The 27,842-nt window shown below is 50.4% G+C and overlaps 2 protein-coding genes and 1 long non-coding RNA gene across 13 annotated transcripts; all 3 read right to left on the bottom strand.

Annotated features, from left to right (window-relative positions):
• Positions 1-442: 442 nt before the first annotated feature.
• Positions 443-10,898, bottom strand: HINFP (histone H4 transcription factor). 6 transcript variants are annotated; one of them, XM_064482137.1, is made up of 11 exons: positions 10,777-10,831; positions 5,676-5,732; positions 5,368-5,546; positions 3,929-4,155; positions 3,557-3,668; positions 3,225-3,377; positions 2,613-2,690; positions 2,404-2,524; positions 2,182-2,320; positions 1,966-2,090; positions 443-1,548 (listed from the first exon to the last, which is right to left on the bottom strand). In XM_064482137.1, the coding sequence occupies exons 3-11, from the start codon at positions 5,534-5,536 to the stop codon at positions 1,074-1,076; spliced, it is 1,599 nt and encodes a 532-aa protein (XP_064338207.1). In that variant the 5' UTR covers positions 5,537-5,546; positions 5,676-5,732; positions 10,777-10,831; the 3' UTR covers positions 443-1,073. The 6 variants fall into 6 exon arrangements, with proteins under 6 accessions (XP_064338207.1, XP_064338208.1, XP_064338206.1 ...); XM_064482138.1 differs by having other exon boundaries at positions 5,658-5,732; positions 10,777-10,810; XM_064482136.1 differs by lacking the exon at positions 5,676-5,732 and having other exon boundaries at positions 10,777-10,898.
• A 3,248-nt stretch (positions 10,899-14,146) lies between these two features.
• On the bottom strand, positions 14,147-23,207 carry C2CD2L (C2CD2 like). 3 transcript variants are annotated; one of them, XM_064482133.1, is made up of 14 exons: positions 22,462-23,207; positions 20,347-20,442; positions 19,853-19,972; positions 19,565-19,675; positions 19,363-19,479; positions 19,157-19,268; positions 18,909-19,017; positions 18,144-18,208; positions 17,926-18,053; positions 17,660-17,834; positions 16,850-16,951; positions 16,569-16,705; positions 16,196-16,481; positions 14,147-15,230 (listed from the first exon to the last, which is right to left on the bottom strand). In XM_064482133.1, the coding sequence occupies exons 1-14, from the start codon at positions 22,813-22,815 to the stop codon at positions 15,019-15,021; spliced, it is 2,124 nt and encodes a 707-aa protein (XP_064338203.1). In that variant the 5' UTR covers positions 22,816-23,207; the 3' UTR covers positions 14,147-15,018. The 3 variants fall into 3 exon arrangements, with proteins under 3 accessions (XP_064338203.1, XP_031299384.2, XP_064338204.1); XM_031443524.2 differs by having other exon boundaries at positions 16,569-16,702; XM_064482134.1 differs by having other exon boundaries at positions 15,093-15,230; positions 16,188-16,481.
• A 1,301-nt stretch (positions 23,208-24,508) lies between these two features.
• Positions 24,509-27,834, bottom strand: LOC116150197 (uncharacterized). Of its 4 annotated transcripts, none has more exons than XR_010378927.1 (3): positions 27,133-27,834; positions 25,520-25,662; positions 24,509-24,997 (listed from the first exon to the last, which is right to left on the bottom strand). It is a non-coding gene; the product is annotated as an uncharacterized LOC116150197 (long non-coding RNA). The 4 variants fall into 4 exon arrangements; XR_010378929.1 differs by having other exon boundaries at positions 25,520-27,241; positions 27,348-27,834; XR_010378928.1 differs by having other exon boundaries at positions 27,348-27,834.
• Positions 27,835-27,842: the final 8 nt, after the last annotated feature.

The following is a 27,842-nucleotide window of genomic DNA, read 5'->3' as shown; positions in this document are numbered from 1 at the left end:
ACCACGATCATTTCCCCAGGAAAATGCACATCCAGACACCATTTCTAACTTGGTTCCTGGACCCTGAGTACCTTCCCTTCCCTCCACATCCACCCCCAACCCAGAGACACTGGGTCTAACCAGCACTCAGAGAGTGTGGCCATGGTGGGGTGCCCTATCTTCCTGGTGAGCCTCACTTACCCACTCTAGAGTGTTCTACTGCCCATTCCTGGCCTATGCCTGGGACCTCCACGGAGATGGTAGATGTTCCGAGAAGAAATAGAGAAGTTTCACCAAAGGTAAGGCAGGGGTGGGAGAGCAGGGAACAAGAGGCCAGTTTCAAACAAAAACAAATCCCAGTCCCTAAAAGGGGAACAAACTTAATCATTCAGCTTGTCATCTGGGCAGACATATCTCCTCATTACCTAGGCAATACCACCAAATGTAAGGAAGAAGAAATGAGTAACAGCCCAAGTGTTTCTTTTATTACCAAAAACAAATGTTACGCACACGCTCAGTGCCTCCAATGCCATCCCTGAGGATAACCATGTAAGTTCTTGGGGTTGTAGGAAGAACCATTTAGACGGAAACGACTGCCTGGTTGATGACGCCTCGGATGGTTGTGAAGAAAGGGCCCTTGCAAGGACCAGTTACATGTCATCCCTGGACCTAGGGTCCCCTAAAGATGGGAGTGGATTCAAGCTGCTGAAGGACTTTAACCACTGTTCCCGCACATCTAGGGGGTTATGGTTAAGCCTGACACTACCCCATTACAAGAACACACACAACTAGGGTACCCCCCTCAAAGAATCCAAACTCCTCAGGATCCCCACAAATCGTGGTGTGGCAGAAATGGGAAGACGTCAGTCTGCCAAATGATGCCAGCTGGGTCCAGAGTGGACCACACTGCTCTCGGCACCACTCCTAAGGCATCTGTTGGACCCACTAGGGGTACTGCCACCAGCCGGGCTCAAACCCCGCGCCTGGGGGGTAGCAATGGTCAGGCGCTGCAGCCTTTACATCATTACATCACCTGGACTTCCGGCTCCTCAGCTAGTCCCTGAAGCTTTTCCATGACACCCCCTGAGGGGGACTCAGAGGCTGGGGGGTGGCTCACCCGGGGCTTCAGACAGCACATAGTAGACAATCCCTCGTTCGCCTTGGGTGTTGGTCTGATTCACCATGTGGATGACAGGGCTGGGAGTGTCCTGAGAGGCTGCCAGGGATGCCCGCTCATTGCCCCCGCCTTCCTCTTCCTCTTCAGCCTCTTCCACCTCTTCCTGAGGTCCTGGCTCCCCCAGCACTGTTTCCAGAATGATCCCCTGCAGGCTGCTCTCATTCAGGGATGCTCCCAGGCCCGATCCCTCCTGTGGCTGCCCCAGTAGCTGTTGGGTCAGCTCTACACTCTCATAGCGAACCAGCTGCAGCCGCATGTAACCGTCTTCATGCTCCTTGTACCTGGTGAAGGGGGAGCACAGGGGGCAGCAAACACGGGCAGGGGGAGGCAGAAATGGCTTGGAGATTGGTGAGGTAGGAGACAATACGAGGGAAGGAAGAAGCCCTAGGATTCTAAGTGATGGAGGTAAAAGACAAAAAAGATTTTTATTGGAATATTTAGAAGAAAAGGCAAGATGGATCCTTACTCAAAATGGAGGGGGAGGGGAGGGGAAGGAGAGAAATGATCTGTGTTGGATGGTAGGATTGTCAAAGGATTTATGAGAAGGCCATGGAGCTACAGATCAGGACCCTTAGGCCCTAGCTCTGGTTCTGGCTGCAGGACTTCTGGCATCATTTATTGGGTTTGGCATCGTGCCTTAGATTCAAAACAAAAATCAGAAAAATAATCTTTGCCCAACCACTGTTCTCAAGGTTCCTTGAGCCTAAATGGAGATGGTTGATACCAAAGGATCATCAAATTCAAGGTCTGTAAATTGTTGAATGGCATGGGGAAAAATGTGGGAAGGAGGGGGTTGTTGAAAGACATACCGAAAACGGGGGTGTCCTGAAGGCCACTTGAACTGGTGCTTCTTGCGAAGGTGTACAGTGAGGCTGTTGCCCCTTGTGAAGCATTTGTCACACACGTGGCATCTGTACCTTGGCTCTGAATCTCCCTGATGGGGAGCAGAGGGAGAGTAAGGCCAGCTTCTCCTCCTGGCTCCCCCGCACTTCTGCAGGCCCTTCCCTACCACCAGCCCCACTCACTTCATGCACTTTTCGGTAATGGGACTTGATAGAGCAGAGCGAGCGGGCACTGAAGGTGCAGTTCTCAAAATCACACCTGTAGGCTGGCTCCTTGCTATGGGTATCCAGGTGCTTCCGGAGGTCGATTAGATTCTTGCAGCTGCCGGGAGAGGTAAGTAAAGGTTAGAGGGCATGGGGGACCCTGGAAATTGAGTCTGATCTCTGGGCCCTGTTTCCCCTTACCTGTAGTCACAACAGTCACATTTAAAGGGCCGGTCCTCACTATGGCGAAAGCGCATGTGGTTTCGGAGGGAGGATGGCAGCGGGCAGGTCATGTCGCACAGAGGGCACTTATAGTGATTCACTGAGAGGGGCAGAGAGCAGGCTGTGATCTGAGGGCCAGTGGAACCTCGGAGGGCAGGCCAGGAGGATGGGGGTGACTGGCCACTCACCGTGGTTACGCATGTGGTCCCGCAGCAGCCGCTCTGTGGCAAATCTCTTGGAGCAGTGAGAGCACTGGAAGTGTTGCTCTGGTGGGGTGGGCAGAAGAAAGGGTGGGCTGTGGGGGATGGTGAAGAGGCAAAAGAGAGCGAACCCGGGAGGGGGGAACCATCCCAGGTGGAAGGAAACCTCCCCCCAAGAGAAAAGGGGAGCCTAGGGAACTAGGGATGGACATAGTATTGTGGAAAGAGCATGGGACTTGGACTCGAAAACCTGAATTAGAATTCCGGCTTGACCACTTACTAGCTGTGTGATCTCAGGTAAATGATTAACCTCTCTGAGTCTCAGTTTCCTCATCTGCAAAAAGGGGGATAAGAAGCCTACCTCATGGGGCTGCTGTGAGGAGTCACTGAGAAGAGCTATGACACACAGTAAGCACGGAATAACAGTGTCTAATGAGTCTCAATCAGCAGAGACTGTGCGTGGCAGATGACTGAGCCTTCAAGGCAGATGTAGCCAAGTCGCAGATAACTTCAGGGGCCTCCTGTCCTGGGAATATGCCTCCAACCCCTACCCCAAGCAGGACAGCCTGCACCCGCTCCCCTTTTACTCTGATTACTTACGATCCAATGAGGTCTGGCGACGGATGTGATCTAAGAACTTGGTGTTGTTGGCAAACATGCCCCCACAGGTGGGGCAGGCCACCACCTTCTCCTGGGTGTGACTGCGGAGGTGCTCTCGAAGCTTAAAGCGGTCCTTGAAGGTGCAGGTACAGTCTGGGAAGGAAGGCCCAGTCGGGTCCAGCCACAAACCCTCAGAGTAGGCTGTGGTACCCCCAAGTCTCTCCAGCAAGTAGCCAACCTTGCCCTGTAGGACTGGCCCCACCCCTAGCTGCCCTAACCCCTTAGCAACCCCAGGGTTTCTTTGGAGGTCAGAAATTAAGGAGTGGCCCTACCTTTCCAGCCACACAGCACCACGTGGTTGTCCTTGCCGACTGCCTGGTATTCACAGCACAGGCTGTGTGCTTCCACGTGCCGATAGAACCACTCGGGATTGTCGAAGGAGCTCTGTGCCAGGTGCAACTTGGGGTAAGGACTGAGGGTAGGTGGAGGGACTCTTACACTTAGGTGTCCGAAGAGGGCTTCTTGGCTCTCTCCCAAATTAACTTGGTGGGGACAGGGAAGTTTAAGCGAGGGGGCTACCCGGAAATGGAAGAGGGATACTAGCAGAAACCTCAGGAATACTGGGCATCCCTGAAAGGGTCAAGGCATCTTGAGCTAAGATCCCCAACTTCCCTCCATCCCTATTACCAGCTCTGCCTGCTGACCTCACAGTGCTCCCACAGACACAGGAAGTGCTCAGGGATGTCAGGGATGAGGTTGCGGCTCTTTAAGTCCAGGATGCAGGGGCTGAGATCAGCCTGGCTCTGCAGGGCCTGCAGCCCCCATTGCTTCAGCTTGGTGTGGTAGCAGTGGAAGTAGACGTGGCGGACGAGATCAGAACTGTCCAGAGAACAAAAGCCACACTCCTGCCACAAACAGGAGAATTCTTCCTCTGCAGAAAGGGGTTTAGAAGGAAGAGTGTGATACTTTCCAAAGCTCTCCGTTCACTTAGCAGCAAGTGAGGAGGCTGGACTGACTAAACTACCAGGAGTTCATTCAGCAAATACCAGTATTTAACGACCACTAATTGTGTGCCAGGCACCGGGGATACAACAAGTAAAAGTCCTTGCCCCTGCACAACTTTCAGTCAGGGAGAAAAAGACATCAAATAATCATGTGTATGATTGCAACGAGGTGGAGGGCAACTGTGGTCTAGTCAGGGGGACTGTGTACAAGGCCCAGTGCCAGCGACGCAGAGACGACAGGTGTGGCTGGCATGTGCTCGGAGTTTCTGCTGTTCCAGGAAGACCCTGGGACACCTCCCACTCCTTCCTGTCAAACCGAAAGCCCTTCTTTCTCCCATGTTCTGCCTTCTCTAGAAGGCCCACTGACTACTCCAATTCATTTCCTGTCTCTCTTGCATCTCTCTGAGCACCGTATTTTCAATGCTTTATAGGGATTTACTTGTTTTAAAAGTAGATACTTAGGAAAATATAATAATCCCCTAATTTCTCTTTTGTATAAGTATTACTTGACTTTTGAAGCTATTAGTTATAGTTAACAGGTACTAGACATAAAACAGAATTGGAGGTGGGGGAACGAGAGCTCTATCTGTACTTCCCATAGAACACTGTTTTTCAAACTGTGTTGTTTACCATTAGTGGGTAGTGGAATCAATTTAGGGGATAGCAAACCACATTTTTTTAAATGATAGAAAATAAGATTGAACATTTCAGATAGCATTTAATAAAGGCAAGTATTGTCTTAAGTATTTGTTAACTTTTGTGTACAGGGTTATGACGTAAAATGTATACCTAACTGGAGTGAAAACAAAGTTGCCAACAGTTTGTACAATATGATCCTGTTTTAAAAAATAAAATCATATTTATCTAATTTATGTATACACATGCAGAGAGAGGTCAGAAAGAATGTTCACTAAGTATTGCTCATAATTGACTTTCGATGGCAGGTTCATTCCATAATCTCTGTTGAATGAGTTTTCTATAATCAATCTGCAATGTTTTTATAAACAAACAAAAAACTCCCACATAATTAGGAAAATAAACCACTGCCCTTGCAGGCTGCCTTCTCCCTCTGGGGCAAGGAAAATCAGATTTTCCACCATCCCGTGAGCGCCTTCCCTTCCTGTGTCCTGCTCCCTTACCGAGCGGGTCCTCCTCCTCCTCCTCCCCAGAGCCCTGCAGGTGCTGCTGCAGGTGCTGAGTAACGTGTTCGCAGAACTCCTCCATGGCCGAGCACACAAAAGAACAGGACCCCCACTCACACTGTAGCCCCAGGTTCTCCTTTCGGGGAACTTTCCCAGGAGGCGGCATGGCCTTCACCCTAGAGGAGTAGAAAGAAATCAGCAGCTGCAACGATTCCACCCAAGTGTTGCTGGGGGTCAACAGCTGGGCAGGCAGCCTGCCTAGAATCAGGAGGCGTTTTCCCAGTGACCTGTGAGAAACCTCATGCCTTTTCAATGAGGATGGAGTACTGGTTCCTCAAACCTCTGGAAGCTGTCTGTTGTCCCTGGGAAAGGAGAACACAAATTAACATTATTGAATGTGTGCCAGGCTCTGAGCTAAGAACTTTAACAGACATTTTTTCAAGAAGCTTCAGAGCAACCTGCCAAGAAGAAATTATTCCTACAGGAGGCAGAACAATGCTCAAGTTCAAAGAGATGGCTTTGGAGAATGACTGGAGTTCAAATCCAGACTCCTCTGTCCACCACCCACTTAGCTGCATGACCCTGGCCAAGTAACTTAACCCTTCTACTCCTGAACAACTTCACCTTTGAAATAGGGATAACAAACTCTTTTGCTTTTAATTTCACACTTCCTGTACACCAAGCATCTTACTAAGCACTTTATTTACATTGTGTCATTTAATTACCAACACCACCCACTGAGTTAGGTACTATTTTTAACTTCATTTGTAGGTAAGGCCCTAAGGCTTGGAGAGGTTAACTGGTTTGCTCAAGACCACACATAGGTCACACTGACTCCAAAGTCCATATTCTTTCTAATCCACACAGATGAGCCTAGAAGCTCCTTATTTCTTAATGTATCAGGTCATAAATTCCCCACTAGACTTTCAAAATGTCATACAAACTCCTTTTGCCTAATCTATCCAGTGGTCTACTCCACCATTGCCCTAACATCCTCTGAACTAAAATGTAAATTCCATTTGACATAAGAGGCAGTTATCTGTCCAGTTATATACTGGGTGTATACTAGGCATGCTTAGGCATGTAATAAATATTTGTTGAAAAAGCTGAATGAAAAACTAAAAGTTCGCAATCTTTAATATGCACACAAATGCAGTTTTCCAGGCACTCCCCTAGAGGTTCAGATTTTGGAAGGATGGGGTTAAAGCTAGAAATCTGCCCTTTTAACTTAGCACCCTAGTTGTGATGGGGGTAGTTCTGGGAGCAGAGTTTTAGGAACAATAAAAGAATAGTTTTCCTCATTAAAACAAAACAGAATGACAGATGACACTGCAAGCAAAATCTCTGGGGGGAGAAAGAACATTAATAGGCCCTGACTCTGTCCCCTGACTATTGTCTCCTGCTTGAGGATTCTCACTGATTCTTGCTGCCCACACTGTGGTACCCAGGAAGGGAGTGTTCCCTCTGGTCTATATGAAATAGGTGGGAACTCTGAAAAAGAACTTAACTACATACTGAGAAGGAAAAACCCAGAAAATACAAAATGCATAAAATCCTTCACGTCTGTAAGTATAAGAACCTACTATACCTAAGTGCTTACCAAAGAAACCCCCTCTTAATCCACAGCCTTGCTGCTCCTCTGAGAAGCAGCCAGTCACCCCTGGCATTCTGGGGTGTGTGTGTACCTGGGGTTGCTGGGCTGCTCACAGAATAATACTGAAGCCCTATTAGGAGAAAATGTGGACTACTTTCATAATCTGGGGGAAGAAAAGGTAGGGAAAGTCGTCTAAAGTCAGACATAACAGCCCAAACCTCCTCTGCTACCTACAGAATCAAGTCCATTGAGCATGGCATGCAGTGCTCTTCTTCAACTGGCCTAAACTTACCTCGCCAGGAGCTGGGTAAGGAAACTAACTCATATGAGGGCCTACCATGTGTCAGCCCTGCAGAGAGCCCTCTTCCAAACTTCCCTTCATTTGGTGCCTTGATTCTAATCCAAAGATCGTGCTCTTCCCCCGACACCTGTCTATTAATTCCCTCTTCTTCTCTCATTCAATTATTTTTGTTCCTAAACACATTACATTCTCCTAAAACTCTCTGCCTAAGCAACTTCTACTCATGTTTCAAGCCCAAATGTCCCCTCCTCGGTGAGCCCTTTCCCAACTCACCCAGGTACAGGTGAAATACCCTACCCCCTGTACCCACAGCACTCTACACACACCTTCATCCCAGCATCCTGTTAAATGGAATGGAATGTGTCTCCTCTAGACTAGGAGCGTCTCAGGGCAGGGACCATCTCTTCACTTCTCATTCCCAGCATGAGCACAGAGCTTCGTACCCTCAAGACACTCAATAAATGTGAGGATATGACTACATTCCAAGAAGCCTTCCTAAACTATCCAGCCCCTCAGATGACTCCTGCTTCTTGGTCTGATGGCCAGCATAGATGAAACCAGAAAACCTCAACCTTTTTTTTATGCTGCCCATGGTCACTCATGGTTGTTTTGTGTTCTATTCTCATTTACCCAACTGGACATTAGCTGCTTCTGAGTATATACCACATCATGCCCATGTCCCTGTACTGTGTCCAGCACAAGGCTAAGCATAAATATTCTAAACACATAGCTATTGTCAGACTGGTGGATAAGGCCCAAGAGACAGGCTCTCTAGATATACAGAATGACTTGAAACTAAGGCAAAGCTCCCTGAATCCCTCTTTCACTGTTCCCCCAGCTTTCTTTACTTTCTTTCCCTGTGCCCTGCTTGTTTCTACCCTGGGGAGCTGTAGGACAAAGTAACTTTCTGGTCCCCACTCCTCTTTCTATAAGCAAAGAATGCAAATGAGGGTTCTCAGAAGACCTGGGTTCAAGTTTCCTGTCTCAAATGAGTTTGCTCAGTCTAGAATATAATAGCTATTTAGTATCTACTACATGCCAAGCACTGTTCTAAGTGTCTTATATGTATAAAAATTCATTGATACAACCACCCTATTGAAGTAGGCACCATTATTACCCCACTTCACAGATGAGGAAACGGCCCAGGTAGGTTAAGGAATTTACCCAGATCACAAAGCTAGGAAGTGATGCAGACAGAATTGAGAGCCAGGGAGTTTGGCTCCATTCTCTGCCAACATCTTCCCATCTTACCTCTTGTGAATGAATACTACAAACCATATCAGTAAACAAAGAATGCTGAAGCCATCAAGTCATCAGTCGCTGCTGCTACCCCCTACAGTGAAGACAAACAGGCAGCCCGGTCTCTTGCAGCCTGAGGGGACTCAGAATGTGACAGCTAGGTGCTTGTCAAAGAAATGATTTCAGTGAGCCCAAATGTTTGCTCCCTCCCATAGATAGAAAAGCGCTAAATTCTTAAACTTGAGGTGTCTGATTTTCTTCAGTTAACAAGTAATCTTCTAACGTTCCGACTACCTGGTCTTTGTTGCAAAACTCCTATATATCCTGGCTCCTCCCCTACCTCTTCAGAGTAGTCCCTCAGAGCCATCTGGGAGGCTACCATCCTGGGCTCGAAGGAGTTTGAGTCCTCAGAAATGTCAACTGAATAAAACATCTCAACTTTTAGGCTTTGTACTTTCAGTCGACACTCTTCTTGTCTGATTCTCTCATCCCCACAGACATTGTATCTGTATACAAAATACCCAAAGCATGTTTTATTGAGTAGCTATTTTGTCAGTTTCCTCCAATAAGCTGTAAGCTTCTAGAAATCTTGGCCTGTACTCTGTTCAGTTCTAACTTCAGGTCCAGCGTGTACCTACTACATGCTCTTTTAATGTTTAAGTAAATCTGTAACTTACTACTTTACTTTTGGACAGATCACCTAGCTTCTCTGACTCTGTTTCCTTAAATGTAAAATAGGATACTGATATCACAGCAATGGGCGAAGGATTCAACACATTTGATAGAAAGCTCCAACTTTTACTAGCTATGTGACCTTAGGCAAGTTACTTAAGCCCAGGTTTTCCACGCAGCATGGGAATAATCATGCCTGACTCACTGAATTGATTTATTGGTTAAGCCAGATAATGGATATCAAAATGCTTAGTATAACACCGCTGGAACTCAACATGTGCTGGCTTATCGTATCCTTGCTTCTGGGGGTGAGATGCTCAAAGGACGAATTCTACGAAAAGACCTAGAAAGGAACAACCTCAAGGATTCCAAAACTTCCTTTCATCATGATGAGACAGGAAGAGGGCAGGGCACAGCCGTTCAACGAATGCTACAGCAATTAACATCAAAATGGTGAAAGATTCAACCCCCAGTAGGCACTGAGGCTCAACATGGTGGGAGATTTGACTTCTAGAAGATCTTTAGCTTTATTATACACTCATTGTAATATATTAACATGGTGAATAACATGCCCACAGGCACCATGGCAGTCCAAAGCTAGCCACAAAAAGTCAGAGTGGGAAATGGCCAACTTCCTGGGAATCCCAGCCCCTTCCCCAGACTAGTTAGATTGGTCCTTTCACTTATTAGCGTATGAAGCCCCTGAAGACATAAAAACTGGCAACACGGTGCCTCAGGGCCGACCACTCTGTCTCCCTCTTCTGAGATGGCCCACACTCTTGTCTATGGAGCATGTACCTACTTTTAATCTGAGCACCCAACCCCCACACCTCGTGGCCTTTCTCTTGCCTTTCAATGTAGCTCTATGAATAAATCTACCTTTACTCAACTGTGGCTCGCTCTTTAATTCTTTCCTGTGCGAAATCAAGGACCCACACTTGAAAGGGCACGTCCCAGGGGCTCACCAGAAGCCTGGGACACGGCACTCCTCACGCCCCACATCCGTTTTTCCTGCATCAATGAGTCATAGTAAGAAGCAATCAGCAAGTACTTAGGAGCATAAATTCTAACTCAAGGCACCGAATGAACCCTGAATAGTATATAAAAAAAGGAGGGACCCAGGTCCAGAACCTCCTAAGGCCTCACAATTTGGCCATTAGAAATAAGACTGATGTGTTTAGATAACAACCAAAACAAAGCGCTCGAAGAGGGAGAGCTGTACCGGAAGAAATCCCAACGGGCAGGCGAAACAGGAAAGGCTTGCACTAAGCGGTGAGGACCGGGCCCCTGGGGCACGGGTAAAATTCGGAAGGAAGGAAGGAGACCGACTAGAGGGGTAAACCTCTCAGCCGCAGCCGCGCAGGCTTCCCCCTAAGACCTGGTGGTGACCGTGTGTCAGCGGCAGTGAAGCCCCAGCCTGGAAAGCAGGGAAGTTCGAGTCGGGATTGCCGGCCGGGGACGCTGTAGGCGCCAGGCCGACCAGCTTGGCCGTGCTACAAGAGAAAGCCTCGCCGAAGCGACCGGGGGAAAGCCTAGCATCGGCAGCCGGCCCAGAGCGTACCCCGACGCCACCCCGCCAAGCCCGGAGCCTTCAGCTTACCGTCTGTCGGCTCTCGGGTCTCTTCAGCTCTCCTCCCACCTCACACCGTCTTGGGGAGGGCGCTTGAGCGACGGCCGAAGACCGCCAATCGGCGCTCTCGGATCCCTCTAGCAGCCAATCGCAGCTGGGACTGACGGAACCCGTGCGCGACCAAAACACGGAAGGGGCGGGAGTGCCGGGCGGCGGGCAGCGCGGAGAGGTAGCGCTGCCGGCGCCTAGGGGCTGCAGGCTACGAGTGGGCGGGGATCCCAAGGGCCCGAATTCCCCCAACTGCGCAGGCTCGGCGCACAGAACCCACTGGGCATGCGCAAGGCTCGGACTGTGCGCGGAGTAGGGTCGCCTTCATCGCGTTGCTCACTGCCCTAGCTGGCCGCGTGGGCGGCAAGGTGGAGGAGGTGGCAGTGCTCGGTGCCCAGAGCAGTCATCCCTGCTCGGTCAAACTGGGGGTCCTTCACCCTCTTAATCTTATTTCTTAAATATCAGTATTTCTTGTGCCATCTTATCTTTCCCCCATATCTCTTCTATCTGTGTTACCCGACTCAGTGAACGACTCCTTCAAGTCAAACCCGGCAGTCATGCTTGATTACTCCTTCACACGTCACATCCGAGTCATTGCCAAGTCCTGTGAATTCTACCCCCTTAAACACAGGATGTCTCAAATCCCCCCTCCCCCTCGTTCTTAATCTTCGCCGCCCCCTCTCTAGTTTATGAACGACGTCCAGCCCGGGTGTCTACGCTAACTTAACTGGTTCCGCTGCGTGCACTCCTGCTTCCCACCAAACCATTCTCGACGGGGCGCTCAAAGTGACCTTAACAAAGAGCAAATCTGATCAAACCATCACCCTGCTTTAAACACTCAAAGGCATTTTGTTGGCCTGAGGGCAAAGCCCCAAAACCGCACTGAGGCTTTCTAGATCCTTCAGCATCTGAGTCCTGCATACTTCTCTCCAGCGGTGTTTTGAGTGCTCCTCAACCTCACTCTCTGCTCTGCAGCCCCGCATTTCTTTCGGTTTCTCCACCACAGCTAGCCGCATTTCCTCTCTTGCCTTGTACTTGCTGTTTCTTCTGCCTGGAACAATCTTCCCCTTCTCCCTTTCCCACGTATATTAGACTGATTCCTACTCATTCTGGTCTCAGCGAAGATGCTTCTTTTTCCAGGAAGTCTTCCTGGGCATCCCTTTCCTGTAATTCTCCATTACGGCTCTATCACATTGTGTTGTATTTGCATGTTTACTTGTCTGTACTGTGCACCAGCCTGAGTTCTGTGAGGGCAGGCAGGGACTTTGTGTGTTCTTCACCCTTTGTAACTCCGTCACTTAGCTTAGTTGCTGAAACTCAGTTAAGAGTTCAAGACATATTTGTTTAAAAAATTATGTACCTTAGTAAAGTTCATTGGTATTGATATTTATTGTGTTCTATTTTCTAGCCTAAATAGAAACATATATAAATTTATATAATCAGAAAACACATTAAATATTTAGTATAAATAAAATGAACTTAGATGCTATATAAAATAGCCGTGTCATAGTATAATCAGAAATTTGTGCATGAAGTTACTTATTAACAGCAGTGCATTAAGCTCTGTCCCTATTTTAAAATGTAATTCAAAAGTAACAAAAATGTATTTTATCAACTTTATCCATTCAAAACCACACAGCTAACTTTATTTTAATTCAGACTTACACCACTGAAGATGGCTCTTAGCCTTAATTTAGCAATTTCATGAAGAAAAAGTTCATTCACAGAGCTGTGTAGACTCAATTTTTACAAAGCAAAAGTTTCCGGATAGCTCTGGGATCCACACATATGTTTCCAAAATTTGAGACAGTGTCTTTCTGTCTAGCATAGTTTAACTTCCATCTCAATCTGCTTCTCTTGAAAACAAGCCACAATTTTGGCTGGATAATTCTGACATATCCGGAGATTTGTTCTTTAAAAGCTGACACAAAATCTTAAAGCACAATTCATACTCATCAAAAGCTGTTGATCTCTTCTGAAAGTGTAAAATGGCTAAAGCTGATTAAGTTGTATTTTGTGTTTCTTTTGTGTTCATTTTTTAAATCTCTGTTTTTGAAATGTGATCAGGCATTTCCTCATTACAAAATACGTGATTGCATTGAGGTTCTAAGCAGCTCAGCACTGGAAGTCAAGTACAACTTCCAGTCACCATCCACTCAATCCATAGGTCCAACAGGAATCTGAATACCTGTCCTCCCATTAACAAAAGTTTCTTGTGAAATTTCAAGTTCAGTGTGTTTGGAGGGGAGGGTAGAGCTCAGTGGCAGTATGCTTGTTTATTATACAGGAGGTCCTGGGTTCAATCCCCAGTACCTCCATTAAATTAAATAAATCAATCTAATTCTCTCCTCCTCACCACCCTCCCAAAAAAAAGAAGAAAAGAAAACTTCAAAATTTAAAAAAATTCAGTGTGTTTAGCTGTCTTGTCATGTTGGTAAACAAACCACTCCTCTGTGAACTAAGAGTTGAATTTCTTAGATCAGGGGAGGCAGCTTGATAAATCTCTTTGAGTTTTATGACATAGAATTTGGCATGTCACTAAATGCAAATTAACCAAATATCCATCTTCTGCCATCCTTAATAAATATCCCATATTCTCTGACTAGTATGGACAGGAGCATGGGGAAGATTAACAATTACATGCTGCCTACCCAAAGGCAGGTGCCCTGCAGCCCCCGTGATGTAGTAAGTCAGAATGGCAAGGCTGGAAGTGACCTGAATGATTATCTAGGGCACCCTTCGTTTTAGAGATGAGGAAGTTGAGGTCCAGAAAGGAGAAGTGGACTGTTCAAGGTCACTTGCTGTGTCTGTGGTACACTTTGGTTTTCTGTTCCTGGTCCAGTGTCTGTCTGACATCCTGCAGCAGTTTGCCTGGTTCAAGTCCTGTGTGAGGTCCCAGAGAACAGGAACCAGGCTCTCAGAGTTTGCTAGTATCCATAACTCCCTGAAACTTGCCCACATTTAGGAATTAAAGACTTCTTATTATGGTGAAACCCTTACAAGACTTCGCCCTCCCAATCTGTCTCTTCTGTCTAGATCCAGAGTCTGCACTCTGGATGCTCCTATAGTCTGGAAGGAGCAGCCTATTCAAGGGAGGGGAATGAAGACACCTGTACTAGTCCATGGACTTTTTTTGTTTGTTTGTTTGACATTTTTGCTACAACTTCACCCTTCAAAGACTCTCTTTCTCCCATCCTCTCTGTACATGTCCCTTCCTCCCTGCAGAACTTCTTAGACCCAAGATACATGTCACTTACCTCCCCACCTCACATCTGGGCCCCTGTCTCTGATCCTCCCCCTTCATTACCACCACAGCCTAGCCTAGCATTTCAAAGGATGACCAGTTGTCCACTTTATAAACTCCAATTTGACTTTAATTTAATAAATTAAATTCCAAGCCATCACACAGCAATGGACATCATCATCTCCCAGCATACAGAGGGGCAGCCCTGCTCTTGCTCTAGCATCACGCAGTCTGTAAATAAAGCCCCTAAAGCCGTCTCTCTGGGGAAGGCTTCCCACCAGGCTCCTGGCTCCCTCCTTCCAACAGAGCCACTGCTCACAGAGAAGGCATCAAGTACAAAAAACGGTTATAAAGGGGGAGGGAGGGGTGAGGAGCAGAAGGGGAGGCAGGGAGGTGGGGAGTACCTGCCCCCCAATCCGGGCACCAGCCCGGCTTTCTGTGAGCTGCCAGTGTCCTCAGAGGCAGATACTGGTGCTGGTCGGAGTGGGGACCTGAGGGAGGTGTGGGAGCCTCCTCCCAGAGGGAACTGCCTACCCTCCTGGGTCAGGAAAGAAGGGTCACCCGGGAGGAATGCCCGCTGTCATCTGTCCACTGAGGGCCCTGGACCACACGTATAAATAGAAGAGAGAATAAATAAGAGAGGAGCCGAGCACGCTGGCACTCCTCCAAGGGGCCGGTGTTAACAGCAGGCGGACGGGTCTGAGGAAGGCCCACATACGCCAGGACAGAGCCTCCTCTTGCTCCCAGCCACCCACTCCCTCTTCTGTGTCCTCAGCAACGAGTGTCCACCTCTCCCATGCTTCCCGTTGCAAATACCTTTCCAACTGGCCCCACAGCCCAGGGTGGACAGGGCTGCCTGGAACCCAGAGGGCTTCCCTGGCCCAGGCCTTTGGGAATCCAGGAAGGGGAAAGGAAGAGGGTGTGGGGAATGGGCTGAGAGGACTCCTGCCCTCTCCTAGCTCAGGAGGTGAGCAGAGCCCTCAGAGCTGGGGGCTAGGGTTGCCATTGGCCTTGGGTTTGGATTTGAAGGAAAAGCGCTTGATAAGACGGCGAGAAAAGCTGCCAGCCTTCTTTCGGACGCTAGGTGTGGCTGTCGTGTTGGAGAGGTCATCGTGTGATTGGCTCAGACCAGCTTCCTTCTGACGAGGCCTCCGGCGGAAGATGAGCTTTGTGCCACTGCGCAGGAAGCTCACTGTGGGGGAAGAGGGACGGCTGAGGCAGAGAGAGGAGCCCCCTGGGGCAGGGGGAGGTGGGGAGCACAGAAAGGACAAGCATGAAGGGATCCAAGATATGGAACAGAAACAAACATGCACAGTATCCTTCCTGAGGAAAACGTGGTGGAGCTCAGGGGACCCCATGTGCACTCCTGATCGCTGGCCCTGAGGAGGAATGTCCTGGGGCTGGCTGCTCTGTGGGGACAGACTGATGATTGGGCCTCTTTACTATAGAAAGACAAAGGCTGAGCAGAGGGTGTTCCTAAAAGCCTATAAAATCATGAAGGGATGAAGTGGGTTGGTACTGACTTGTTGACCAAATTCCAGGATGTGAATAGGAAGCAGTGTGACTGGAAAACTTCAAACAGGTAAATTCAGGACCAATATAATGAGAAAGGTGCTTGCTTACACAGCAGTCTTTGTACTAAGGACTCTCATTATCCCAAGAAGTGATGCAGGCTTAAATTATAAATAGTTAAATACATTCATGGGTGATAGACTCATTGGCAGAGGTTTGCGGATGTTTGGGGGCAAGTCTTCAACCTTAGAATTTAGAATAAGTGCCACAGCTAGCCATTTACTGTGACACTCCTAGGATTAGCCTGGGGTAGGATTTCTTATACTCAGGGGGAAAGATTACAGAATGAAAGGGAAAGGGGAAGAAAACAAGGAAAGGAAGATATGTGCATAGATCCAGGAAGAAAGGAAAATGGAAGTAAGGGAAAATATTTTCACATCTCTACTCAGCACCCAAGCTTGTTGGATCCAGGCCAGGACCTAAGGTATCAAGTCCCCACTCTCTACTCTAGCTTGGGAACTCTGGCCATCCCTTAGGGGAGGAAGGATGAGATTGGCCCGAGGCTCCCAGGTCCCTAAGTGTCCAGTAGGACCCAGGTGATGAAACTGGGTATAACAGAAGGGTGGGTTGCTAATACCTCCCCACCTTTGTGATCCTTGAGGCTGCGCGTTTCCAGGGCACCAGTAGATCCTGTTTCCGACTCAACGTCATCCACAGACGGTCTCTCAGAAATGTCCGAACGTGTTGTCTCATCTGCTTCCTGGACACTTGTGGGACTGGAGAGGGCATCTAGCGGTCCTGGGGACATGGCTGGTGGGTCTGAGGGGGGTGAAGAGGGACCTCCACTGGTCCCTGCCTCATCCTGCATTGAGGCTTCCAGGGATGCCGCATAGCCCAGGGATAGTGCCAACTCGTCCTGAGCAATGGGCACCTGCCAGGAGGGACATGTTTTAATGGGCAGGAGTGACCCATTAGGGCTTTCTCCCTAGCCTCGCTCCTTTCCCCAGAGCCCTGTTACCTTGGAAACCCCAGAGATGATGAGTGTGCTACGCTTGGTGGGTGTCTTCTTGGCTGCCCGCCCGCTGGGCTCAGTCAGCTGGCGAATTGCTGTCTCTGCTACAGGGTCCAGGCCGTTGGAAAGGTGGCTCTCCCCTGCTGGATGATGAATGCAGAAGATGGATAGCCTGACTCCTCCCCAGCTCCTCTTCGGACTTGAACTCCCGTGCCCCACCCTAAGTGGTTTTTGACTCTGGGGCCCCAGTGCCAACCAACACTCACACTTCCCGACTCCCTACTCACGGCTGCTGCTATGGGAGGTACTGCTGGGGCCACCACTCTCACTCAGCACGGTTGTCGTCTTCTCAGTCACCTCCACCTTGGACGGGGAGCGGGAGGGGGAGTCTGGTGGGTGGGGGAGGGTCAGTGAGCTGGGAGGTGATTTAGAGTGGCCCTCAGCCCCCCACTCTTTTCGTTGAGATGCAAACTTTGGTTGACTCAGAGGGGAGGGGTGACTAAGGGATGGTTAATCACAGGGGTGATTAAGAAGATACTGTGGGGACAAAAAGACACCATGGAAACCAGTGGGAGTGTGGGAAAGCAACACGGGGCCCACTGAGGGCATGGGGAGATGCCATGAATCTACTGAAAGTTTGCGGAGATGGGACTGGGGCCCAGGAGCAGCAGAGGGAATTCCATGGGACCCCTAGCTGGGAGAAATATTACAGAAGGTCTCTGGGAGTGGGGAAATGCCACGGAGACCACTGGGTTTGTTGGAGCGTCCCACAGGGTACTGGAAGGTTGAGGGTCAAGAGGGCTGGGGAAAGGAAAGGGAGAGACTTGTGAAAAGACAGATGGGAACTTGGGGAAGTGGAACTGTGAGAATATAGTATAAGGGGCTGGGAGATTCAGGATTGAAGGGGGAGAGGGCTAGCTGGGGAAATGGAGGGATGTCAGGGAAAGTTTGAGCGACACAAGGACAACGAGGAAGACATGGTTGGAAAACAGGGGGAGTTGGAATTAGGGCTTTCCTTGCCCTTTCCCCTGTCCTGCCACAGATCTGCAGTCCGGGGCCCCTGGCTAGAGCTGGGCTCCCAGACTCCTCCTCTTTACCTAATTTGCCATCTACCCGGGGCCGGGACTGGACGGTGGTAACTGTGGTGACAATGGTGCCATCAGGCATGATGGTCCGGTCCAACTCAATTTTCTTGGTAGGGGTGATGCTGGGGCGTGGAGTGGAGGAGGTGGGAGTGCCCAGGTTCCGGGGCGAGCCCTCCTCATACTGAAGCTGCCGAGGGGTGGAAGAGCAGAGAGGTGGGCCTCAAAGGCTGGCCTTCCCCCAGTGTCCTCCCATATCCCCCAGGGGTCCCGCTTCTCACCTCTGCTGCCATGGTGGCTGCCAGCCCTAGGGCTTTCCCTGGCCCAGGGGTGAGCAGGCACACCTGTCTTCGGGACAGTGGTCTGGAAGGGGAGCCCACAGACAGCGTGGCCTGGCCTAAGAGTTCAGCTGGGGTAAGAGATGGCACTGTGAGCAGGGCCCATGATCAGTCCCCACTCAGCACCCACCCAGAGGTGTTCCTTCCTGCCCCAAACTCACGGTCTCCACAGCTGCTACTCCTCAGCACTTTGAGGGTCAGCTCTCGGCTCTGGGGGCCCAAATCCCTGTGGCCAAGAAGAGGTGGGGCAAGGAGGGGGAACATTAGCAAACTGTATCCACTCTTGTGTTGATCACAGGCCAGAGGCAGAGAGAGAGCTTTGTAAATAAGGTGGAACCAGTGCTCCAATCACTCTCCAAACACTCTCTCTTCCCCAGAGAATGGGACAGGGCTGAGCAGAGACATACTCCCCCGCTGGACATTCAGATCCTCCCTGCTCCTGCCCTACCCTGTCTTCCCAGCCTCTCTCTCTATGTCAAATGACCCTCTTTTTCCTTTGTTCAAGCTGTTCCCTCTGCCATGAACACTTTTCTCTCACACTCTGTTGAAATCCTACTCTTGCTCTAAGGTGTGGTTTAAATGCCACCTCCTCCATGAAGCCTACTCTGATCCTTATTCCTATGGGAATTAATCTTCCCCGCCTAAGTGCTCCCACAGCACTTTGTGTGAACCCAGACTGAAGCACTTATACCATCTTCTTTCCATACATCTGCCTCTGCTTTGAGCCTGTGATTAACTCAGGGATTGGTGGGGGGGGGGGTTTGTATCTTGGTCACTAGGACTAGGCCAAAGCCTGGCATACAATAGAGGCTCACACCAAGGTTTACTGAAAAACACAGCTGATTCCTTCCAGGGCTATGCTGGAAGGGTTTGAGCCTCAGTCTGCCTGTGAGAGCAGGGGTGGGGGCTGGGGAGCCACTCCTTACAGTGTCAGGTCCTCGCTCCATTCCACCTCAGGACCAGCCCTCGTGGGCTTGGTCCACTTCTGTTGCATGGGGTTGTCGAGCTCAGCTACACAGCACACTTCTCCAGTGCCTGAGAGGAACCAGAAATTAGAGGATGTTCAGATCCAAGATGAGAAGCCATTGAGTAGAGAGGCCATACCCTTGGCGGAGGAGCCAGAAGTGCCTGCAACCATAGCCTTGGCAATCGCCCAGAAGCTTCTGGCTCTCACCTTCCAGCTCACTTCCCAGATGAGATGCTCGAAGCTGCCTTAGGAATAGCCGTGTGGGTCTGGGGATGGCTGGCTGGGTCTGGGGCACCGTGGGTGGCTTCTCACTAGGTACCTAAGAGCAGAAGGAGGTAAAAGGAACAAGAATCCTGACCCAGGCCCCTGGGGACAGTATGCATACAAACTATTTGCTTTGAGTGCCTACTCACCAGGCCTCCAGGGGCAGGGCAAGCCCTGAGGTTGACCATCATAGCTGGCTGAGTGCTGACTATGGCATCCTCGATCAAGTCCTCAATAGTAGAGAGCTCTACTTGCTCCTCACCTCTCTGCAGGGAGAACAAGGAGGTGGGGCCCCCAGCTCTTCCTCCTCCTCCCTGTCCTGTCTCTCCCCTCCCAGCCCTGCCCCCTTACCTCCTTGGCCTGCAGCTTGGGAAGCACCTTCAGGCTGAGATCCGGACGATCAGTGAAGACCCAGGATACAAGCAGGCCTTCACCAGGGATTTCCTCCAGGTTGACTTCCAACTGGGGACAAGGGACAAAGGACAAAGGGACTAGGTTGACTTGCCAGACTCCTCCAACTACTCCCAACCACCCAGGACCCTCCCTTCCCAAATTCCATCTTAGAGAGGAACTAAACCGAAAAGGCTGAGGCAACTGAACCACCCCCTGCCCAACTCAGTTTCCCATATCCCCCTCCACCTGTGTTGGTGGCAGTGTCAGAGTGACGTGGTAGGTCTCCATGGAGACGGCAGCGGGGGACTGCTGGGTCACAGAGACAGGGAACATCATCTCCTCAGCAGAGAGCTGGCAATGCAGCACCTGGGACAGGCGAGGCATGGAGGCAAAGAGGGTCAGGCACAGAGGAAGGGTACTCAACTTACCCTGCCCTGCCCTGCCCTACAGTGGGTCAACAGACCCCTCCCACTTCAATTTTCCTTGCAAATCACCTTTTTGGGGTCACAATCCCATAAAAAGATGATAAAAGCCAAAAACTCCTCTCTCCAGAAAAATGCAGATATGCACACATGTATTATGTTTTGCATGTAACTTTAGTGTGATTCTCAGACCTCCTGAAGCCAATCCTGGGTCCCCAAGGCATTCAGAGACTTCAGGTTAAGAACCCTCAGACTAAAGGGAACTTGGAATCATCTCCCCTCTACCCCTAAAGAAGGCAGTGCCCATCAGACCCTTACCATGGTGCGCTCTGATTGGTCTATGCAGGTCACATGATTGATGCTGGCTCTGGGTGGGAGTTGGGGCACCTCCTCAAAGGCGATTTGGATGGAGCTCTGAGGGAGTAATGTGGGCATAGGATGAGGTCTCTGGAGTTGTCCCCAGCAGGGCTGGCCTACTCAGTTGCTGGCTGGGTGGTGGCACTGCAGAGGCCTCAGCTGCAGGCTGGCTCCTGGCCCCTCCTTGGCTCAGAGCTTTAGGACAGGAAGTGTTCCCCTCCAACCCTGCCCCTCCAGGGGCCTGCAGCTGCTAGGGAGACCTGAGGAGCTAGAGCACCTCAGAGACTGGATCACCTTGCCCTGAAGACCCTAGGTTCCTCCTGGAATGCCAGGAGCCTCCCTCTTCTCCCTCTGCCTTCCTCTCCATCCCCATCCCTACCCCCAAAGAAAGGTGTGCATAGAAATAAAATAATAAAGGTGTTGGTGCCACCTACATATCATAGCTGGGCAGAGAGAGACATGGCTGGGCTAAGGGTAAAAGCAGTAGGGTCACTTATTCAAGACAAGAGCTGGAGGAATGAGGCTAAGCTTTCCTCCAGGTAAATAGGATGTAGAAGCAGAAGAGTATGACTCTATCCATATTCCTGGAGATGAAGACTAGCTCAGCATGGCTTTGGGGAACTTTACCAGAGGGACTAGGAAGAGAAGCAAGCTCAGAGGGCTCAAGGGACAGGGCCTGGCTAATTCTTCAAGGCAGACAGCAGGGTGGTATTAGGAAGCAGAAAGCTGCTTAGCTCAGGTCTTGAAAGAGCTTCCTAATTCTTTCACAGCAGTGGAAGCAACCTGCTGCAGCCCCATCCGGAGAGCGGGAGGGGAAGAAGGATTGAGGAGGGGGCACAGACTGAGTTGGCATCCCGTCCTTGGGTCTTGGGATGGGAGGAAACAAATTCACAGGGCTCATTTGCCTGGCAAACCAGGGGAGGCCAACTTCTCTGCTCCTGTAGCTGTCTTTTTTGAAGGCCAGGCCCAGGGAGATGGATGCTCAGAACCCCAGTCTCCCCACCCCCTGCAAGGGAGGCTAATGTCCAGCTGAGTCAGCTGCCCTGGAGAGTCGCTCCTGACCCAGGGACAAGGTACAGGGAGAGCTGGGTGGAGGGATGAGTTCAGGGTGTAGACTGACAGATGCCATCTGGCTTTCTGCTGGCCAGCTGGGCAGAGGATGCAGAGCAATTTCTTGTGTGGCCATTTCTGTTTCCAGGCATCTGAGGTGCTACTTGAGTAAAAACCTCAGACTAGCAGTGGCTAAGAATGGAGAGCCCTCTGAGCCACGAGCGGATAGACTGTGAGGGCAAGGAGAGATTACTGGGCCAGGATGGGAGGGGACCCCAAGAGAGGGAGGCCTCTACCTCCCACCACACCTCGGTCTTATGACCACGCTTCCTGCCCCACTTCCTGGGAGGCCAGCTGCCCATGGTGAAATGGGAGGAAGTAGGCTGGGCTGGCTTGTGACTGACCCTCAAGGGGCAGCTCTAGAGCTCATCTACCAGGAGGGTCATGGATTGTCAATCTGCTCTCCGGTGGAACATCTTTCTCTGGACGCATGCACTGCAGGTAGCATGGAAAAGGATGCATTAGACTGTAGTGTTGAAATTACTGAGGGATGGGTTAGGGAGGAATTCAGACTCCTTGGAGACCTGCCTGATCACACCAGGGATCTGGGGCATGAGGTGTTGACTGGATGTGGTGGCATGAGAACCAGGCAAATTCCTTGCACAGGTGCACCTGTCTCCTTTCTACCCCTGCCCCCCACCCCCCACCCACACACAGGCTCAGCACCCAGGCTAGGCGGAAGTGCCCTCAGGCACAGGGATTAGCGTTGCTATGAGAACGGCAACTTGTGCACGGTTTGGAGCCAGAGAGTACCTAGACCACAAGAATAGAGGATGTGGGACATAGCAGGATTTCTACAACCTCCAGGCTCACCTGCACCCTGTGCTCTGATCCCAGAGGGGAAGAGAGGCCATGAGGTTCCCCAGTTGATCCCCACCCCCATCTGGCCCTCGTGGCCTGAGCAATCCCTCCACTGGAAGGAAAGGCTGAGTGAGGGGACCACCTAGGTCCTCCTGTCCAACTCACCCCATCCCTGCAGGCCTGTTCGTTCAGTGCTCGCACCCAAGCCCGCTGCCAGTTCTCCCGGAAAGACTTGAAGGCGAAGAGCGACGCCAGGAGGCCCCGGACGCCTGGCTCCTCAGGGGCGCCAGCCCGAGTCGCCCGCAGCCGCAGCAGCGAGCGCCACACGCCCAGCTCCCGCAGGGAGCCGGCGGGCTCGGCAGCTAAGGCGGGTGCCTGGCCCCGGCCCCCGCGGGCCCGCGCCAGCCACAAGCCCCGGGCATACTGCAGCAGCCAGCCGAACACCGTGAGCAGCGAGGCGGCGAAGAGGAGCAGCAGGGCCGCCCAGCCCACGTCCCGCTGCCCCCAGCCCGGATCCATGCTCCGCGCGGGCTCCAGTCCCGGTTCCGGCTGGGGCTCAGCCGCTGCCCCGGGGGAGCATGGCCCGGGCGGGCCGCGGGGCGGGGGCGGGCTCCCCCGGGGCTGGGCGCGCGGGATCCGGGGCTCTCCGGGGCTGGGTGCCCGGTACTAGAGGGTGCCACAGATCGAGGAGAGAAGGTTCCTGGGGGGTCGCGACGCCGGGGTCCCTGTCTCCGTGGTCTAGGGCCCTCAGTTGGTCCGGCAGTCCCACCAGGGATAGTCGCCGGCCAGCCCCCGACTCCTCCCACGGCGCGGGCTCCGTGGGACCCGGGTGGGGACTTGTCTGCAGAAACGCTGGGGCTCGCGGGCCGGCACCGGCTCCGGGAGGGCTGCTTGCGCAGAGCTGACACTGACAACACGGCCGGCCCCCCGCCCCCACCCTCCCTTAAAGGAGCCGCACCCGCGCGGGGCGGGGCTTAGCTAGCCCGGCGCTCCAGCGCTGGGAAGAGGATGGGAGGACCAGTAGAAAAGGGAAGAGGCTCCCGGGTGGAAAATAGGCGGGATCTTTAACTACCCCGCCCCATCCTGGAACCGGGGGTACTCCCGCTCCCCCAAGCTCAAGGCAAGAGTAGGCAGGAGTAACTTCACTCACCTGAGAAGCCGCCTCTGCTTTCCCCTACGCTGCTTAGCTTTCTATAGTTTGGATGCCTGTGGGGTTAAGGAGGTGATAGCATCGACCCCTTCTCCTAACATTCCCAGGCTCATCAGCTTCTTGGTTCCCATGTCCTGGCAGAAGCTAGACCCGGGGTAAGTGGGTGCAGAGCATCCCTCCTACATAGGAGTGCCTGGCAGAGGTCCAGCTGATACCGACCAGAGAGAAAGCAGAACCTGAACCTGGTAGAGGTGGAGAATAGAACATGGACTTTTGAACCCCCCCCTCCACCCCCATCCCCTGGAACCAGGACCCAGGGACACCCTGTTAACCTCCTTGCTCCTGTGGGTTTGTTCTGGAGATATTTCCCAAGCCTGAGGCTGCTTCTGTTTTTTAAAATAATTTATTTCCATAGTAACAGCTCCTGCCTATGGAGCACGTGTAGAGGGGGTGGTAATGAGGAGGGAGCTGGCAATGTAACAGTGGACTATCAATAGATTCAGCCAGAAGACCCCACCATTCAAATATGTGCTATCTCAGCAAACACCCAAAAAATGATGTTATAGGTACACTCTGGCCTCTGGATTCATTCCTTTCCCTAGATTTAAGGGCATGGATTCCATCCCTGTAGACAGAGGCTTGTCATTGCTTTCTGGAGGCAGGGGAAGGAAAATCCTACAAAAGGATTCAAAGGAATCCCCATTCCCCAAGATGCCCTTCTTTTCCGTATACATATGGCAAGGTCTTCCTTAAAGAGGTAAACAGGAAGGTGTTAACTCTCTCTCTCCCATATCCAGTCATTAGTCTGAGCAATTAGTTCATGGGAGTAAACAATGTCTTCTGAAGTGTGGGGTTGTGGAGCTAGGCAGAACCTGGCAGGTCAACAACAGGGTACCTGAGCCAGAGGAGGTGGTGGGAAAGCCTGGGGCACTCCCAGATTTCCCTGTAAGGGATGGGGGTGATGGGGTGACCTTGTTTTGGGCCCTATGCCAACAACATGCTCCTCTTCCCCTCTCTCCTCTCTCTCCATGCATCATCACTGGACTCCAAAACAACAGAGGATTCCAAGAGTGTGGATTTTTAATCTTGAGGGGAGAGGGCATGAAATGAAGGGAGGAGAGAACTCAGGGATGCAGAAGGAAGCTGTCAGTGGGCAGACCAGCTAGGGCTCGGGAGCAGGTTATGTGGGAAGTTGTCCAGGCGATTTCACAATGAAGACCCTCTTCCCCCAAGAACCCTTCTTCGGTATTCATCTCAGTTCTCCGAGTTCTTGGGTTTATTTCAACTCCTCCACTGAGCACTTGGTCCTTTGCTGCCAGATACTGCTTCACAATTTCAGTCTTATGTGAGTTTCCTTAGTTAGTCCTCCCAGTCTTCCATCGGCTTGTTACTTAGACCTCTAGCACTTATTTCATTCTCCCTTGTAGTCTAGCTGGTTGTTTGTATGTCTGTTTTCCCACTCACCAGAAAACTGCTTGAAAGTGGGGACCCTGTCTTATGCATCTCTCTTCCCAAGTATTCAATCAAGGTGCTTTAATATGATGAAGACTCCTTGGGAGAAACAAATGCATTTATATCACTTTGTGTCCCCACAGTACTGCAGAGTTTTCCATGCACATAGTAGGGATTAGCAAATTCTTTGTAATTTTAAGAAGTCTAACAGAAAATATTACAATTTACAACACAGAATTTCTATATTGTATAGAATATATTCTACATCTCTATCTTTTGCAAACTCATTCACGTCATCCCAATGGGACCAGAGATCTTGGGGCTTCCTTTCAGCTAACAATGATAGGAGAGAAGCAGGAAGAAATGGAAAAAGAGTAATTCAGCTGCCTGGAAAGAGCCACAGATATGGTCCTGCAAGTGTCACAGCTGCAGACTCTCCAAAGTTGTCTCATGGACTTTTTAGGCAATGTGAAACATTTATGGGACAGGCTTTGTCAGGCAATCAGACTTAACAGAGCATTGGCCTTGCCCACTGGGAGGCACCCAGGGCTCCCTAGTAGGGGATTCACATCTCAAACATTGCTCAGCCCAAGAAACCAGCTGAAGCCATTGACATCTCACCTGATCTGTAAGCCCTAGGACCAGCTCCAGCCTTCAGGCAAATGCTTTGAACTTATACTAGGACAGGCACAAAATTTCAAGTGTGGCCAGGTCATGTGTTTGTTTGTTTCTCCTGGTGAGTCTGGGAATCAACTGTGCATTTACTACAATGGGAACAAAAATATTCAGATTACACAACAAGTATCCAAGTAACCATGTTGATAGTAACGTATGTGTGGACGATGAATCCCCAGTGTCTTGTTTTTGATCAAGTCCCCCACCCTCATCCACCAGGGATTGTTGGGGAGGGTTAATGAACTCTGGAGAAGAAAGAGACAAAGGTTCTCAATGCCAGGCAGAGAAGGAAGATTTATTAGGATTGGCTTCCTAATAAAACAGGAAATAGATACAGACTGTTCCTCAGACCTCCAGGGAGTTTTCAGCCCGCTCCTGATCCATAAGATAACTGAATGTGCCTCTGCTGGGGCTCCCACAAGCTCCTTCTTTACACCTGCTCCTGGAGTCTTACTTTCCCTGTTCAGAAGGCCCTTCCATCCTTGCCACCTACTGAAATCTTTGGAGATACTACTCTTCCTCAAGGACTTCTCTTCCCCTGGTCACAACTAATTGCTCCCTCCATGCTCTCCTATTGCCCTCTGTACCTCTTTCAGATCCAGACTCATTATGTGTGATGATGCCTTGTATACAGATATCTGTGTGTCCTTAGCACCATGGGGACACCCTGTGCAACAGAAAACACTTGCCTTTAGGGAATTTCCAGTCAAAGAGGCACATTTGCGCACTCATGCACATCCACAAATTCACAGAAAAACAATACTAGTGGGATAAGTACTGGAAATTTGGTGGAATACTATTATCAGGTAATTATTGGGATTACTTTATATATATATAAAATATTTTATACATATATGGTTTTGTGTTGTTAATTAGAGCGGCCTTTGAGTAGAAAGGACATTCACAGCTGGTTTTGAGACAGGAGGGGCTATCTTTGGCCTAAAAAGAGTCAACCCAACCCTGACTCCTGGCGCATACTCAAAAGAGTAGACTGGGGGAGGGTATAGCTCAGTGGTAGAGTGCATGTTTATCATGTACAAGGTCCTGGGTTCAATCCCCAGTACTTCCATTATAAATAAATAAACAAACAAACAAACAAACAAACAAACTCAATTACCTCCCACTTCTCAAAACAATCTCCAGTACTTCCATTATAAACAAACCAACCAACCAACCTAATCCCCCTCCCCCTTCCCAAAACAAGAGAATAGACAAAGTGTCAGCATACTTGAGTCCTCTCCAACTACCTGGTGATGATTTCCGCTCTGAGGAATGGAAATCACTTGCCACCTAAGAGCCTGTAGGTGCTTGAAAGAGAATGAAGATGCTGGTGAACTGTTATTTGCAAGAAACAGGAGCACAAACAAAAGGCATCTGTAATCTGGAGGAAGAAACCTGAATGGGAATTCCTCAGGCTTACAGGAAGCCACTTGCGAGTCTGGTTCTCCAACTTCCTTAGCTCTTCCCAATGCCTCAGCCTAATCCCCTCGGTCTGGCTACTTGGCACAGTGCAATGATCCAGGACCAAGGAGAGTCAAGTACAGGGTTAAATTCAATACCTGAAGGCACTCCCAGCCCCATCCGTTGTGAAGTGCCCCCGCTGAGTTGCCCGGCAACTAACTGCTACTGCGGGGGCGGAAGATGGGTGGGATGATGATTGAAAAGTACCTGGATCAAGGACACGGGAAAACATGGAGTGGGATGGGTCTCTTTTAAAATATACATTATCTTCCAAATTGTAGCTGCGTTTCCGGGAACTGAGTTGTGTTTTTACCTTGGTTTCCGACTATGTTGGCAACGGGTTTTCTACAAAGAGCAGGCGCTTCTCCACATCCTCACCCCTCCTGTCCTCCCCATTGCATCCAGTAGCCATCTTCCCAGCTCCAGAGGCGTCCCAGAGTAAACTCGGGGTACTGCCCCTTTAAACGTGACTAATGGAGGCTGACGGAGCTAAACCTGACGTGGAACCGAGAGTAAGCGGCGTCAGACACGTGGTACAAGGAAGCATTCATCTTGGAACCGGGCAGGGAGTTTTTCCGCTTTGGGCTATACATCTTTAGTATGACCTTAGGAAAGTATCCGCTTCCGTTTGTCCTTTGAAAATTGTGTTCCCAATCCCCTCGTGATGACTCAACTCTCGTATAAACGATATAGCGTAAAATCATACTTACGTTTCCATTCTTATGCCCATACTAAAAATGGCCGCCACTTTCCATATGGATTGTTGCCTTGCGAACAAGATCCGGGCGGAAACAGTGGGTAGGCAGAT

Source organism: Camelus dromedarius, chromosome 34 (genome assembly GCF_036321535.1).
Source record: "Camelus dromedarius isolate mCamDro1 chromosome 34, mCamDro1.pat, whole genome shotgun sequence".
In the NCBI taxonomy this organism is placed as follows: Eukaryota; Metazoa; Chordata; class Mammalia; order Artiodactyla; family Camelidae; genus Camelus; species Camelus dromedarius.
Note: the sequence above shows the minus strand (reverse complement) of the source record. Positions and strands in the feature narration are given on the sequence as shown.